Below are 15,757 nucleotides of genomic sequence, written 5' to 3' on the forward strand. Positions count from 1 at the left end.
TGGCTCTCCCCTAGGCAGAGGTCACTTATATTACAGGGGACAGGTGGAGGATTCTGCCATTGCAGAGTCCATGGTCCATTTCATCAAAGATGTCTGTGTAGTATTTTGTGTCCAGGTGTGGCAGTGGATCTGCCATCAAACACGGCTGGAGGATGATGGGAGGGTGGTGACCTGGGATCTGGTGACAAAGCTGACCCAGGAGGTCATGGGGAAGCTGAGGGGTGTCACACACTGTCAGGTAGGAGTAGGACAAGCGCTTGAGGTTTCCAAAATAACTTCAAATTCCTTTAACATTCCACCATCCTAGAAATGTATTCTGCCGTTCTCTTCCCCCTCCAAGGAGGAACAGTGGTTGTTGACGGCTACAGACATGGGGAAGAGAGGTTTCCCAGAGTTCCTCACCACCGACAACACCATCCTCTCCTCACAAGCCAAAAGGCTGGAGGGTGGGGCAGTAGGGGACGTGCCCAGGCTGAAACTTCGAAGACCCCGTCCAACCTAGCATGGTATTTACACCCCTCATCTCCCCCATGACCCCAGGTCACCATCCTCCCATCATCCGCCAGCTGGGTTTGTAGGCAGTCATTGTAAATACGAATTGTTCTTAACGGACTTGCCTAGCTAAACAAAGGTTCAATTAAAAAACACCCGATAGTTCATACAGCCTATGCATGTGTTCCTCTTGAAGATCAAACTATTTAGTCTTTCTTGGCATTTGGAATGCTGATCCTGAATCCTACAATAAAATACAAACTTCTGCAGGAAAAACAATCAGGATTTTTTTTTATTTAACTTTAGTTTTATTGAGAACTCCTTGGTGTTAGAGTGGTGTGGTCTATGTGCAGAATTCAGTATGATTGAGAAGCCCCCCCCCCCCCAAAAAAAAAGAAAAAAAGGGGGAGACAACTTGGATTAAGCCTTTTTTTCAACATTTGATCAAGAAACAGATCCCAAAACAAACATTTGTTTTATCATGGTGGTTTTATGGGAGTTTCACATGGGTACAACTAGAAAGGAAAATACTGAGCGGAAAATAAAATAATACCCGATAAATCTGCACGTCAGTCATACAGCAGTCCAGGTGAGCTTTGAGTTCTGTCTCCCTGCATTCAGATCAGCTGTCCTGTCCCCTCCTGCAGGCCACGCCAGGAACTACCACTGCGCCCCCTTGTGGCCAAGCAGAGGACCGTTTGAGTGCATCGCTCCTACGCCTCACCCAAATAAGTGATGTCTCCTTTTAAAAGTTCCACCTTTCTTTATTGGCACACGCCAGCCCACAAGTACAACCACAATCCTCCATCACCACCACTACAATTGATATCTTTCAACTTTTGCAAACTTTTTTTATTCTTTGTCATTTTTAATATATAAATTACCTTTAAAAACGTGAGAAGCAGATGCACATACAGGAGAAATACAGGCGTGAAAACACAGGAGTAAAAACCTGACTTAACGGCAGCCACCCTAACCACTTAACACTCTTCTCATACTGTTTATTTTGTTTCAGTTAAAGAATAGAGTTGTCAACAGGGTTTAAAAAAAGTAAAATAGGCATTCGTTTTTTCCTCCTCTTCCCTCTGCGGCTCTCAGTCCAGGTCAGTGCACTGCAGGGGGCATTCACGAACAAACAACCTTTGCTGGGGTTTGTCAGACTGCCGTCTGGCAGCGTGTGTGCTCCTCTACTCTCTCGCTCTCTTCTCACATGTCATTTGCCATGTCGTCGTGCTCGCCGGCTGACAGGTCTCCGTTGGCGTTGATGGTGGAGGCGTTGTCCTCGTAACCAGGGGGCATGAAGGCCAGGGTGTGGGGGTACAGCTTGTTACATGCGGCGCGGTACACCTCCGCTGCCTTCTGCTGCCCGTCGCCCAGATTCCCATCACGCAGCGCCTCCAGCACCTCTGTGCAGATCTGACAGGAAAGACAAGATAGGGTGTCTGCTTAGACTTGGGTCACACCACATTCACAATTGTTCCTTGCCTTTGTTTTTCCGAATACTGTTTCAGGCATAGATGTGGTAAAGAGGTCAATGGAACTCGACCAAAACAATGGAAAATGCCATGGAAATGTTTGGGGTAAAGATCCCAAATCTCCATTGCTCCCCTGTAAAATGTTTTTTACAGATGTCAACCACAAGACATGTTCATGTCATCTTAACCAATCAACTGACTACCGCCACTGATTTCTGTATGCTAGCTATTCAACCAGTTTATACGAACGGGAGCTAGCATTTAGCAGTCACTTCTTGCAAACCTAAAAAGTGACAGCTTATAAATGTTATGCAGCGAAAACAGACAAATCAGACTTCAGTAACCACATTGTGGGTCTGTCAGTCATGACAAATTTGACGAATATCTACTATGTTAGATCAGATTCGTTGAATGTGCACCAATCCGTGGTCCTATCCCCCCTGGTCTACGTTCCATTGACCTTTACCGAATCTATGGGACTATCATGCCAAAAGGTACTTGTTAAAATAAAAGCGCAGTGAGTAAGTGCTCACCGTGATGCTTCTCCCATTGAGGGACTCATCCAGCGCTGTAGCCAGCTCAGAGGCCATCTTGTCCGAGGACGGGTCCAGATAGAACATCATCTTAGCCGCTGCAGGAGGACAACATGGTGCTGATCAGTCACAAGTTCACACTGCGTGTGAGTGGTAATGGTACAGTCTCATGTGGGCTTGGTTGGGAGTGTTGGCTCAGGTAGTGTGTGTACGTACCAGCCACACGGTGTGGTATAGAGTTGGAGTGTTGGCTCAGGTAGTTCTTGTTGAAGCTCTGTGGGTTGCTCTCCCCAAACAGCCGCGATATCTCCTGCTTCAAAACAGTCCGCACAGCCTGTGGTAGGTCCTTACTGTCTGACACTGAGGAACACACCCATTACAGTGGTCACCAATCGGAGTCAAGATCATTTTCGCATTCAAAAAGTAAGCTTAGATCTACCGCTCAGACACATTTTTTAATATTCTTTAAAATGTAATTAAAAAAAACCATTAACCTAATAAAAACAGTTCTGTACAAACCTCGTTGTTATAGTAGGCATAATACATTATCACAGCATATTGGCTATATGCCCGGTCTATTGTTCTCAGACCAGATTAGATTTCAAAACAAGCTTTGATTAGAAAATAGATTAATTTAACCTTTATTTGACTAGGCAAGTCAGTTAAGAACAAATTCTTATCTAGAATGACTGCCTACACCGGCCAAACCCGGACGACACCGGGCCAAATTGTGCGCCACCCTATGGGACTCCCAATCACGGCCAGTTGTGATACAGCCTGGAATCGAACCAGGGTGTCTGAAGTGACACTTCAAGCACTGAGCCACTCAGGAGATCAGTTGGTGTACCACTTGCGAGGCACAGCTGAGCATAAATTGAAATTATATATTTTTATTTTACTGTACTGTACTGATGGTACCTGCATCTGAGGGCCATGGTGCTGCCAAGACAACAGGGAACTTGGGAAAAAAAACAAGGTCAAAACATTACGTCAATACTCTTCAGGTCGGAGGACTAGAAAGATGCCAGTTTCCGAGTTGTATAACCGTTCAAATCTATTTTTCCCTGTTGGACCTCACACCCCCCCCCTGAAATAAATCCAACGTATGCACCACCCAGAACACACTGCAACTAGCTCTTCTAGCAACGCTGCAAGGCCAACGCAGCGTTCCATTGGAAATTAATGTACCTCTGGTGAAGGAGTAAAAAAAATAAAGCGCGCAAGCCGTTATCATGGGCTTTTCTCCAGAAATGTTTTGAGATCCACTAGGAATGCCTCGCGATCCACCGGTTGGTGACCACTGCATTACAGCATACAATCAGAACGTGGTAGAGATCTTTGTAGCAGAACACAGACAACTATTCAACAAAAGGGTTCCGAGACAGAGAGAGTTGTGGGTAATGACAAGGCCCCTAAGCCTGGCCGTGTGACAGAAGACCTACTCTACCGTACCTCCTTTGAAGAAGCGCACTAGACACTGGTGCAGCCACGGGTGGGAGGGCTCCATGGAGAACGCTCTCTTCACTGACTGCAACATCAGCAGGTACTTCTCTACGAGAGGGAAAGACACTTTGTTTTCACTGACAAAAGGTACCGGGATTCTTTGTGTGTCAGAATGTCAATCCACGTCTTGTTCCTTTACCTTTCCTGAAATAGATCTCAAAGGCCAGGAGGTGGGTCTCAATCTTGTTCTTCACCAGGTTTTTCAGGGGGGTTAAAAACTTCACTGCCTCCTCGAGTGGGTTCTCCACCTGCAGGGGGAAGAAAACAAATGGGTCTTATTCCAAAAACAAACAAACACTCAGTCTCCTAATTGGTGTAATATCACCATGTTCTGCAGTGATATCCCACAAGGCTAATGGTAGTAGCCATGAGGGTAAAGCGTTAAACCACAGGTTTGTTCTTTGAGACATTTCCAACGACTAGGGCTCACTGGGAGGAGTCTGCCGGGATAGGCCTCAGTGATTCCTTCCATCTTCTACAGGCTCCACACACGCACCTTGGCTAGTTTGTCTGGTATGAGCTCCTCCTTGGGTCCTCCGATCTCCTCGTCGTCGTCCTCTTTCTTCTTCTTCTGGTTCTTCAGCTGTTTCTCCTTCTCTGCGTTCTTCTTCTCCTCCTCTAGTTGGGCTTTCTTCTGGGCTCGTCTCTGCTTGTTCCTCAGCTTCTTCAGCTCTTTGTCATTCAGGTTCTCTGTGGGACACATGGGTTCACTCAGAGATCATGACTCCACCAAACCCCCCAAAAATAAAACATTGTAGGAAACATTCAATTAGTGATAATCAAAAACAAGTGGCGGTTTGGGGTATCGCAGACAGACTCCCCCTCTCTCGCACAGACTGGCGTTGACACACACATACCGGCGTCGGCCTGGTGTTCCTTGTTGTCGTCGGTGAGGGGGTTGTCGTGCAGGCCAAGGTAGATCTGGATGGCGGTGCGGGCAGCTTTGTAGTAGAAGGGATGCATGCGCAGCACGTCCTCCAGCTTGAGCAGGTCCACGTAGGATCGCAGCGTCATCTTCCTCATGCAGTACGTGTGGAAGTCAAACTGGTCGTCCGTGATCTCCACAAAATGCTGATGGGACACAGAACAGAGATGGTTTATGATGAAATCCAAACAGAGCAGACCTGCACTACCACTGAGCCATCAATACAGGTTTAACCCTCAGTGAATCTACATGAGCATCATGAGCAAAAACAGGGACCACATTGCGGTTTTTAAATTTGAGCACATTTTAAGGGGGAGGAAATCTAACTTACTAATCACCTTCATCATAAAAAAAATAATAATAAGTGCCTGCTTCCCACCCAAGTTAGAAAACATACCCTCTCGATCTCATGGCACTTCTTGAGAGCGTCTCCAAATTTGTTCATGGACTTGTAGGCCAGAGCACATTCTGTCTGGTACCACATACACTGCATCTCATTGAGATTCTCTACCGCCGACGCACCCTCCTGAAACAGACAGCGCCACACACAAAGGGTTTCAAGGCAACAAGCATTATGTGGAGTCTACACAGACAGCTTAACACACACTGACTGACCCGTGTGAACTTTGAGCACATCTCCTCAGCCTCTTTGACCAGGCCAGCCTTCAACATGTACTTGGCACATTTTGAGTTGATGAAGCGGTCAGCAGTGTCCAGAGCCTGGGCCTCGTCCATCCACCTGGCCGCTTCCTTTATGTTACCTGCATGCTAGAGACACAAAGATGAAGAGTAAGTCAAAATCAACAGAGATACCTTAGCAGAGAAGAACGCTATAATCACGTTGAGCTACACTCAATGTTCACCATGATGGCAGCTCTAGAAAGTGTGTGTTACCTTGTATATCTTGGCCTTGATGAGGAACAGTTCTATGAGCGTGGGTGTGCTCTCGATGGCTGTGTTGATGTAGTCCAGGGCTAGCGTCTGCTGGCCCACGTGGTCAAAGTGCTGGGCCAGGAAATACTGGACCCACAGTAGTGTGGTGGGGGGCTCCTCCTTACCACCATCTACACAGACACAATGACATTCTAATACTACTCCGATTAGATTTCCTAACACATGAAAATCTGATTGCACTCACCATTTTGATTGAACATTCGACAGCTTTTCAAACACGTCTCGTATCCAACCACTAATTCTTCAACGATTGACACCTACACGGATGGGAACAAGGATGGATACACAAGATTACCCAGACTTCTCAGCCCAGGGCAGGCATGTTATTTCAGTGACTTGCTGGGGCCAATGGAATGGCAGTGGTTCTCCCTCACCTTTTCCTTGTCGTGATACAGGGACTTCAGAGTGGTGAAGACAGGCGGACAGCCTTTACTGAAGTTGGTCCTCAGATAGCAGTCCAGGCATTCACGGAACTTCTCACCTGAAAAGAAAAGTGAATGGAGCTCAGACACTCCAGCGTTCCACAAACCACACGTTTCAACATGCTTGTGTCTACCCACCGTTGTCTTGAAAGGTCCTCATTCCAGGGATAATTACACTGTAATGATAATGGCAGGCTTATGTACCTGTGAGGAAAGTGAGAGGCAGCCTCCGGGGAACCAGTCCTTTGGGATACTTCACCCATGCCTCCTCATAGAGCTTCTGCCTCTCCTCTATGCTAGCTGGGGACACACAACAAGCCAACAGTCAGAGCATGGCATTCATACACCGATTCAATTCCGGTCACAAAATCTACCAAACACATTAGTCAATGTAGTGAGATGACTCATGCTAAAGAGGGGACTGGTGAGATGGTCCAGTTGGAATGGGGTGGGGGGGGGGGGTCAACAGTTACCTGGTTTCAGTGCTTTCTCCAGACCCTGATAGTAGGCCCAGTTCTCAGGGTTCCTCTCCTGTAGTTGTCGGTAGACTTCTGTGGCCTCCTCCGAGCGATCTAGCTGCAGCAGCAGCTCTCCTGCATGGATACAAAATCTTGTTAGATCTACACATCTCTTTCCCCCCCAGATGCAAACACTCAACACACAGGCATTCCTTCACACACCCATTCACACACACCCACCTCTGGTCTCCTCCACAGCAAGCTTGTCACAGATCTGTTTCTCGTAGGTGGTGAGGTGCTCCAGTGCTTCCTTGAACAGCCCCGCCTCCCTGAGCACCTGGTTCTGGTACAGCAGCAGCTCACTGTACTCGTAGTCCACTTTGTCCGGCGATGTCTGAAACACAGCACCACCAATCACATTTACTGAAACAGGCAGAGTGACCAATCAGAATAATTGACAGACAGGTGATACAGGAACACATTACATTACATTACATTTAAGTCATTTAGCAGACGCTCTTATCCAGAGCGACTTACAAATTGGTGCATTCACCTTATGACATCCAGTGGAACAGCCACTTTACAATAGTGCATCTACATATTTTAAGGGGGGTGAGAAGGATTATTTTATCCTATCCTAGGTATTCCTTAAAGAGGTGGGGTTTCAGGTGTCTCCGGAAGGTGGTGATTGACTTCGCTGTCCTGGCGTCGTGAGGGAGTTTGTTCCACCATTGGGGAGCCAGAGCAGCGAACAGTTTTGACTGGGCTGAGCGGGAACTGTACTTCCTCAGTGGTAGGGAGGCGAGCAGGCCAGAGGTGGATGAACGCAGTGCCCTTATTTGGGTGTAGGGCCTGATCAGAGCCTGGAGGTACTGAGGTGCCGTTCCCCTCACAGCTCCGTAGGCAAGCACCATGGTCTTGTAGCGGATGCGAGCTTCAACTGGAAGCCAGTGGAGAGAGCGGAGGAGCGGGGTGACGTGAGAGAACTTGGGAAGGTTGAACACCAGACGGGCTGCGGCGTTCTGGATGAGTTGTAGGGGTTTAATGGCACAGGCAGGGAGCCCAGCCAACAGCGAGTTGCAGTAATCCAGACGGGAGATGACAAGTGCCTGGATTAGGACCTGTGCCGCTTCCTGTGTGAGGCAGGGTCGTACTCTGCGGATGTTGTAGAGCATGAACCTACAGGAACGGGCCACCGCCTTGATGTTAGTTGAGAACGACAGGGTGTTGTCCAGGATCACGCCAAGGTTCTTAGCGCTCTGGGAGGAGGACACAATGGAGTTGTCAACCGTGATGGCGAGATCATGGAACGGGCAGTCCTTCCCCGGGAGGAAGAGCAGCTCCGTCTTGCCGAAGTACACCACAGAGTAATCAATGATACTTCTTTGACTCAAAAACAGAGGTTCAGAGAGAGGTCAAGGCCAGCTCACCTGTTGTGTTTTGCGGAATTCTTCGACGATCTTGGCGGCCATCTCAAAGTCTTCCAGCAGGTGGTAGGCCACGGCGTAGCCGATCCACGAGGCCCTCTGCGCTGGACGCAGCTGCAGGAGCTGATAGCGGGTCTCCTGCAGAGAGAGCGAGAGACAAAATTATACACAAAGCAAGAGGGAATAGTTCAGAGGAGACAGACTCTCTCCCGGTCCTCACCCTGTAGCCCTCCAGGTCTCTCATCTGGATTTGGAGCAGTGAAAGATCCCTGAGGATCTGCAGGTTGTCTTTGTCCCACTTCAGAGCGTTGCGGTAGCACTTGATGGCCTCGTCGTACTTCTTATCCGACCGCTGCAGCAGACCGTACACATGCCAGCCTGGGAGAGGATGGGTTAAGGAGGCAAAACAGACATACCCTTGGAGAAAAAAAAATCCTTGCAACAAAAAAACATTTGGACAACTGAAAGGACATGGGAACAGAGAGAACGTAATACTTATGGTGACAAATCAAAACAGTGGACCCTGTATTAATGCAACCAGGCCTAGACTATTAGCCTCAACAGTAACAATCAGAGCCAATCTAGCTCTCTCCCATTCCCTGTCTGAATTACGTGGAGTAGACATGGCGCAGTAAGGGCTTGCGGGATGGAGTAGAAAGTTTGGGCTTATTATGAGCCTTTGGTGAATGTCCTCACACCTCTGAGTAGGAACTTCATACAAAACATCACCTCATTAGCCCTAGTATAGAAGGATACAGACATGGCTCTTGAGGTCGTTGCGCAGGCCTCGTCTCACCAGCTCATACGCATCCTCCTTCTTCCCCAAACAGTTCAGGGTCAGGCCTTTCATCGCCAGTGTCTCTGAGGGACAGATGATTGAGAGAGGGATTAGTGTTAGTCACAGCCTAAACACGACACCAGAAGAGGATTTACCATCACTCATGTTCTAAACTGAGTAAAGGATATGAAAAATGTCCATGGTCACCCAGTTTGGATATCAAACCTGGACCAGACGGTTGTTAAGTCATTAGCTAATACAGCCTGATAGCAGCACTGGTGGAGGCTGAAAATCAGCATGTTGTTTGTACAACAGTATCTTCTAAATCAAAGAGGAATAGACAACCACGAGACACTTTCCAACTCCTGAATGACAAGTGAGAGTAGCAGCTGTTGAAGCGGGCCTCACCTCCATGCTCTGTGAACTTTGGGTTGGAGAGGATCTGTTTGCAGAACTTGAGTCCATTTCTGTACTGCTTGTGCTCGTAGCATCTCTGCAACAGGGGAGAGGTGTTGTCATCAAGGTTTTTGTAAAGCTTGTTCTTAGAGTTCTGATCTGAGGAACCCCCCAAATATATGGTTACAAAAATGTACGCAAATATTCTAGAGGGGTTGACAGTATACCATATTTTACGCTATACCGATGTTTATGCACAGACCAGTCTATAACTGCATTTGAATGTTTGGTTTGCTAAATGTGATACGCCGTGTGTAATGTCCATTTTTACAGTTTACTCCACTACCAGTCAACTCTCTCCCCACAGACATGGTCCCACCCACTGTCACTGAAGGAGCGCATTTGTTGTTGCTTGACCACGAGACACTTTCGTTCAGTTTGCATGGTCAATGCAGCACATGCAACAATGTTGATGACAACGATGTTTCCACTGATCTTAATATAAATCCACAAGCATTCTATAATTACTATATTAGTTTGTTTCTTACATCTGCAAACGGCTAGTTTGTATTTTCTTAGCAAGTTAAGCTAAAATCGTGTTAGCCACTAAAGCTAATCACTAGATAGCTGGCTAGCGAACAAGCTTAATAAAAGTACCGAGTCAGAGCAAACGTAGCTAGCTAATACAGCCTGATAGCAGTACTGGTGGAGGCTTAAAATCAGCATGTTTGTACAACAGTATCTTCTAAATCAAAGAGGAATAGACAAAGCATGAATATGTTGCCTATATGAATAAAGATTTAATGTAGGCAAAGATCAGTCACCTAGGAAATACTGATCACTTTGGTTTCTTCCCTGTCACAATAACTTGTCCATGGCATTTTTCGTTTGTCATCATGTCAAACACTGTATTGAAAGTACCCACTATTATTTATATACTAACTATAGAATTATAAACATTCTATTGCCATGATTCCAAAAGTTCACACAAGTGTTTTGATCGAAATCGTAACATTTGATTCAAAATAAGGCCTAGTATTTTGGCCCATATCGTGGCAGTGTGGAAATAATCTTACATGAGTGCAGGAAATAGACATTTATGGAAATGCAGGAAATTATTTTCAGTTGAAGTTTAATTCAACAGTATAAAACAATCAGAATGGAGAAAGACCCATTGAAATAATGTATAAATATGTGTCGCCACCCTAGGTTCACGCACTACTCATAAAGCAAATTTAGAACTTTTATTAATTTTTTTAAAACGGTCAATTTTGAAAAATATATTTTTTGGTATGATATTTTGGCCATGTCGCCCAGTCCTAGTTGACTGTCTATATAGGGTTGTGCATGAACACTTGCAGGTAGATTGTCTGGTGATAATATCCAGCAGGCAAGCACAGTAGCACGTCACATTTACATTTAAGTCATTTAGCAGACGCTCTAATCAACCCCAATACAGTAAGACGTTTCTTGATTGAGTCTGAAAAAAATCAGCTAGCCTTCTTTGTGGGAATGTATGGTCAGATGGGTGTTAATATGCAGTGATTAGAGAATCGGTCAGAGATTCCTATCTGCCTGGGTCAGCAGTGGCCTACCAACCCGGTAACCAGCCTGCCAGCTCCCCACACAAAGATAATGCCCAGGAATCCCCACTGGCATAGGGAAGTGGCTACGATAGAGCTTGGGAGTGCTCAACACAGCAACTAAAACAAACATTTTTATAATGTTAAACAGAAAGAGTGGGAACAGAATTCACATCTATGCAAAACATTACACTTGTGGTGAGTATTTAACAGGGAAACTAGTCCCGCCCACCATCACCTTAAGCGCTTCCAAAAACAGCAGTGGCTATTCCCATATGCAGAGTAAAATTATGCAAGGATCTAGCCGACTAAACGTAACTATTTACAATGGAGTAGAGGCGACTTGTGTGGGCGGACTAACACCGACTCGATTTTTGGCTGAAATAGCCAAATCCACGAATTTGAAGGGGTGTCCACATACTTATGTGTATATATAGATCTACTGAAGATATTTATTCAGTGTGTGCTCGGTTAAAAAAAGACCACTGATGCAAATCAAACGTCTCTTTACCATATAATCTTTGCTAGACGATTTAACTCAACCTGCGATTTATGATGGAGTTGAGCGGCGACTAATGTGGGCGGACTCAAACGCAGAGTTCACATAAAATTGCGTTTTGTTAAAAAATAAAGAAAAAAAAATACTGATTTCAGCATCCAAAGAATAGCCCGCAATTAAACAGACCAATGTAGTTTGTAATTGCGGGCTATTCTTGTGGTGCTGAAACCAGTTTTGACAAAAATGTGATTTTATGTGAAGTTCAAGATCGAGTCCGCCCACACTAGTCGCCGCTCAACTCAATCATAAATCGCGGGTTGAGTTTAATCATCTAGCAAAGATCACATGGTAAAGACAAGTTTGCTTTGCAGCAGAGTGGTCTGTTTTTTTGGTACAGAGCAAACCCTGAAGAAATATCGTCAGTTGGTCTATACACACACAGTAGTATGTGGACACCCCTCCATTTCAACCAAAGATTGAGCACACAGCCATGCAATCTCCACAGACAAAAAAAATGACAGTAGAACGTCTTACTGAAAAGCTCAGTGACTTTCAACATGGCACCGTCATAGGATGCCACTTTTCCAACCAGTCAGTTAGTCAAATTTCTGCCCTGGTCAACTAAGTGCTGTTATTGTGAAGTGAAAACATCTAGGAGCAACAACAGCTCAGCAGCGAACGGGACCGCTGAGTGCTTAAGTGTGTAAAAATTGCCTGTCCTCGGTTGCAACACTCACTACCAAGTTCCAAACTGCCTCTGGAAGCAACGTCAGCACAAGAACAGTTCGTCGGGATCTTCATGAAATGGGTTTCCATGGCCAAGCAGAAGTCTAAGATCACCATGCACAATGCCAAGTGTGCCTGGGGTGGTGTAAAGCTCGCCATCATTGGACTCTGGAGAAGTGGAAACGCATTCTCTAGAGTGAAGAATCACACTTCCCCGTCTGGCAGTCTGACAGACAAATCTGGGTTTGGCGGATGCCAGGAGAACACTACCTGCCCGAATGCATAGTGACAACTGTAAAGTTTGGTGGAGGAGGAATAATGGTTTGGGCTAGGCCCCTTAGTCCAGGGAAGGGAAATCTTAATGCTACAGCATACAATTAGATTATTTTACCCCTTTTTCCTCCCTAAATTTGGTGATAACCAATTGTGACCCAATAACAATCATCTCATCAAGGCAACTCCCCAACTGGCTCGGGAGAGGCAAAGGTCGAGTCATGCGTCCTCCGAAACGTGACCCACCAAACAGCGCTTCTTAACACCCGCATGCTTAAACCGGATGCTAGCTGCCCCAATGTGTCAGCGGAAACACTGTTCATGGAGGTCAGCCTGCAGGACAATAAGCCAAGCAAAGCCCCCCAAATCCAACATCAGTGCCCGACCTCACAAATGCTCTTGAATGGAAGCAAGTCGCTGCAACCCGCAGCAATGTTCCAACATTTAGTGAAAAGCCTTCCCAGAAGAGTGGAGGCTGTTGTAACAGCAAAAGGGGGACCAACTCCATATTAATGCCCATGATTTTGGAATGAGATGTTCGACATGTAGGTGTCCACATATTTTTAGTAATGTAGTGTACTTTGCTGAAATAAATATAGAAGTCGTATGAAAGAATATGTTTGTAACCAACAGGTTGTAGTTCACACTGTAGGCGTGGGTTATTTTAATTTGCAGGCCCTAAGATATGGCGAGCTAATTACACCACCTAACTGGATAATAACTACAACAATTGTTCAACACCATGCCCAGAAATAGGACAAACGTGTGAATGGTACTCAATATTCAGCAGAGAAAGTCGACTAAATGTGTGCAGTTCTTTGGCATCATAGGACGCAAACTGTATAATTAGTCCCCATCTGATCTGTGGTTCAGCAAAGCGTGAGTGACAGCTAGTTGGCCGGCTAGCTAGCAAGATTTTGTTAGCTAGCTAACTCTAGTAGTTGTACAATCAGTGGCAAATGATTGCATTAGCTAACACACCCAAGTTTGCAATAATATAGTTGGGGACATCATGCAAACACGTTGTGCATGTGAAATGTAACGCGTACATGGTTACAGATAATCGTGTTGCTAAAATGCTGAGTAATGACGAAACACCTGTGCTTTTGGACGTAGAATGAGTTTGCAGATAGCTAGTTCGCGTAGCTAGCTAACTTATATAGCCGTAGCTAGCAAGCATTTGCCAACCGTGTTTTTGAGTCATACATTTATTTTAAACTATCACCCTACAACAAACTGGGACCACACATAAGCCAAAGTTACCTAGCTATATGCCATGTTGCATGTTACCTAACGTTACCAGTTGCAAACAAACTGCTAACTAGCAGGCTAATGACAAACCGGCAGGCCATTTCGAGTGCCTCGAAACATGTTAGTCCACGAGTTAGCTAAAGTTAACGTTCGTTGAGCAGGCGATGGAAGGAACAGCAGATGTCAGCTAACAAGACGACATGATTGCATGCTGTTTTATTACAAGCAACGCTACTCGAATCAGACCTTTAACGTTATAGTTATTTGAAATGGATTTAGCTAGCGACTGCTAGGCACTTAACGTTACCAATATTCTCTTGAAGAGAGCATTCTCCTTCGGCGGTAGAGTAATTGAGGGCATTCTGTAAACTGGCTACTCTTCTGTAGCTTCAAGCATGAATCGACGTTTCCTCTCTCTCCCCTCTCGGTCTTTTTGAGGCAAAGTTCCCGGAGTTGTCTTGCTCTATTTCGGGCTCTTCTTCCTCACGTGGTGACAGCCAAGGCCCCCTTTAGACCAAAATGGCCGAATACCTTCTCCCCCGGGTCAAGCTGTTCTCCGCGTCTGCGTGCGTGCTGTGCAAAATGATCGAAATGAAAAGTTGCAAATGTAACCAATCAATCAAAGACAGTTACAGAAGGGGGGACGTGTTATAAAGTATAGTGCATCGCTTCGGCAATAGACGTGATGTAAAATGGATTCTTTACTGATAAGGCTGCATTGCACTCTCAGCCCTTTTCTTAACTCCAGCATTGGATTCTGGAAAGGTACCTTCATATATAGTCAGTCAATGAGAGGTATATTGCACTTAGCCAAAGGAAACCGACTCTCCTTAATTTATCTATCCTGAGTCGGAACCGTGCTATGCCGGGAAAGGTGGTCAGCCAGAGCACAGCGCGATATATGGCTGGGAAAACGTACCTCAATCCAGGGATGGAATACATAGTTGTGCTCATAATCATCCCGCAATTATTAAAGGTAAATCTAGAAGATCGAAATCCTGCTGTTTTTATTTTATTAAACTGACGATTTCGCTAGCATAGCCGCGGGAGGTAGGGGTGGTGAGGGTGCAGCAGCACCCCCCGAAAAATCTAAATAGAAAAGATATATACTAAACAAAAGTAGTGCATTAGGCTTTTACTAGTATTAGTAGACTGATATAGATGTATGTATTGTGGGAAACAAATACAAAATCAGCATCTCTGCTTTGTCTAACAGGGTACTTGTATAATTAAGAACAGTATCTTTCTGGATTCAATAGTTGGAATTGTAAGAGTTGTTGCCCTGTCCCCTTCTCTGGGATTATCATTCTAATGGAATCCAGAAAGAACAAAACCCTGTCCATAAACAGGTGCAAGGTTATGAGCAAAAAGCATCCACAAAACATGCTATTTTATATTTTTCTTGACCAAATAACATGGAAAACAACCACATTTTGTATTAATTTACCATCCTTACAAACCACTTCATATAAAATTTACATGACTGTATTGTACACAACATAACCAAAATTATATGGACACCTGCTCTGCCCCCAGCTGTGCTCTGGACGCTATATGTGAACTGATTGCCCCCCATCTATCTTCAGAGCTCGTGCTGCTAGGCAACCTAAACTGGAACATGCTTAACACCCATGTAGGTATAACTAATGAGGAGATGGCACTTGGGTATATGCTTCTAAAAGCCAATGAGGAGATGGGAGAGGCAGGACTTGCATCATGTTCTGCGTCACAAACAGCAATGCTGTTCTGCGTTTTACAGTGATGAGTGGAGGTCGTTTGACCGCTGACCCATTACGGATGCAGGCAATGAGGCAGTGATCGCTGAGATCTTGGTTGAAGACAGCAGAGGTGTATTTAGAGGGGAAGTTGGTTAGGATGATATCTATGAGGTTGCCCGTGTTTAAGGCTTTGGGGAGGTACCTGGTAGGTTCATTGATAATTTGAGTGAGATTTAGGGCATCAAGTTTAGATTGTAGGATGGCAGCACGAGCTCTGAAGATAGATGGGGGGCAATCAGTTCACATATGGCGTCCAGAGCACAGCTGGGGGCAGAGGGTGGTCT

The 15,757-nt window shown here is 45.6% G+C and overlaps 1 protein-coding gene and 1 non-coding gene across 2 annotated transcripts; both read right to left on the minus strand.

Annotated features, from left to right (window-relative positions):
- Positions 1-962: 962 nt before the first annotated feature.
- On the minus strand, positions 963-14,513 carry naa15a (N-alpha-acetyltransferase 15, NatA auxiliary subunit a). The gene is made up of 20 exons (XM_046295498.1): positions 14,003-14,513; positions 9,376-9,460; positions 8,946-9,050; positions 8,410-8,567; positions 8,193-8,327; positions 7,003-7,156; positions 6,778-6,897; positions 6,509-6,604; positions 6,257-6,363; positions 6,067-6,139; positions 5,823-5,992; positions 5,544-5,696; positions 5,326-5,454; positions 4,861-5,074; positions 4,500-4,693; positions 4,143-4,251; positions 3,953-4,051; positions 2,717-2,860; positions 2,501-2,598; positions 963-1,908 (listed from the first exon to the last, which is right to left on the minus strand). Exons 1-20 carry the CDS (start codon positions 14,054-14,056, stop codon positions 1,699-1,701), a joined length of 2,607 nt encoding a protein of 868 aa, XP_046151454.1. The 5' UTR covers positions 14,057-14,513; the 3' UTR covers positions 963-1,698.
- LOC123994285 lies at positions 4,328-4,463 on the minus strand. The gene has a single exon (XR_006831629.1). It is a non-coding gene; the product is annotated as a small nucleolar RNA SNORA18 (small nucleolar RNA).
- Positions 14,514-15,757: the final 1,244 nt, after the last annotated feature.

The sequence above is a fragment of the Oncorhynchus gorbuscha genome, linkage group LG13 (genome assembly GCF_021184085.1).
Source record: "Oncorhynchus gorbuscha isolate QuinsamMale2020 ecotype Even-year linkage group LG13, OgorEven_v1.0, whole genome shotgun sequence".
Taxonomy (NCBI): Eukaryota; Metazoa; Chordata; class Actinopteri; order Salmoniformes; family Salmonidae; genus Oncorhynchus; species Oncorhynchus gorbuscha.